The 1,106-nt window shown below is 23.7% G+C and overlaps 1 protein-coding gene across 1 annotated transcript in view; it reads left to right on the forward strand.

The window, feature by feature from the left end:
* LOC106868178 (adhesion G protein-coupled receptor L3) overlaps positions 1-1,106 on the forward strand; it is a 15,251-nt gene extending 14,145 nt beyond the window's left edge. The window contains exon 17 of the mRNA XM_014913328.2: positions 378-1,106. Coding sequence (XP_014768814.2) covers positions 378-518 — 141 coding nt within the window. The 3' untranslated portion in view covers positions 519-1,106. The remainder of the gene's footprint in view (positions 1-377) is intronic.

The following is a 1,106-nucleotide window of genomic DNA, read 5'->3' on the forward strand; positions in this document are numbered from 1 at the left end:
TATATATATGTATGTATATATTCTTGCGAATATTATTGATAATTTTATGAATTTATTAATAATATAAAAACACATATATATATATTTATTTGCTCAAAATAATAGAGCACTTAATATAAGTTCAGTTACATATTCTTTTAGAATATTCCTTATAAAAGTTATATATATATATATATATATATATATACATATATATAGTTTAATTAGAGCTTGTTATTAACAGTAACTGACATTATACAGAAGGAAAATGTAGTGCTCGTTGTGAGCCATATATATATATATATGTATATATATAATATAATCATAATATAATATATATATTTATATAATACAATATAATATAATATATATATTTACATCACCTTATATTTTTTCAGGTATGGAAAGAATACAAACGGTTTCTAAAGGTGAAAGAAAAGTCGACTTCTGGCACAAGTACCAAAACTGCTTCAGTTACGAGAAAACCGACAGATGCAGCAAACTACGAAATGGCGGCTCCGAACCACAACAAACAGTAACATTTATCTTCGGGCGCTAGATTTTCTACACATGAACATATGCATATATGTGTATATAATTATATACATACAATTACATAAGCACACACAATTATATATATGCACATGTATATATATGTGTGCTATATAAACATTATGATATATAATTTATGCATATGTATATAATATATATATGTGTGTGTGGTTTTAATTTGGGAGTCATTTGAAGGCTCTCAAAGAACACAGAATGGACAGACAGAAGTAATTTAAAACAACTCAAAGAAATATCCCATCTAAAACTGACAAAAATTTACCTTTTTCATTAAAAAAAAAATTTCTTTTCATTTTTTTCATTTTTTTTTTTTAGTCTTTATTTTCATTTTTTTTTTTTCTGAGAATTGGATCGTACATATTGCAAAGAGATAGAAAGCTCTTTTGTTGCAGAAATTCAGAATCAAAATAAGCAAAGGAATGCTTGACAAGCAACAAAATACCCACAAAATATAATCATAATATTATTATTATATAATGATTTCTAACGAAAATTGAAAGGAAAAAAAAAATATTCCAAACACATAAAAGTAATTTTTTAAAAGAAAAACTTTATTA

Source organism: Octopus bimaculoides, chromosome 8 (genome assembly GCF_001194135.2).
Source record: "Octopus bimaculoides isolate UCB-OBI-ISO-001 chromosome 8, ASM119413v2, whole genome shotgun sequence".
Taxonomy (NCBI): Eukaryota; Metazoa; Mollusca; class Cephalopoda; order Octopoda; family Octopodidae; genus Octopus; species Octopus bimaculoides.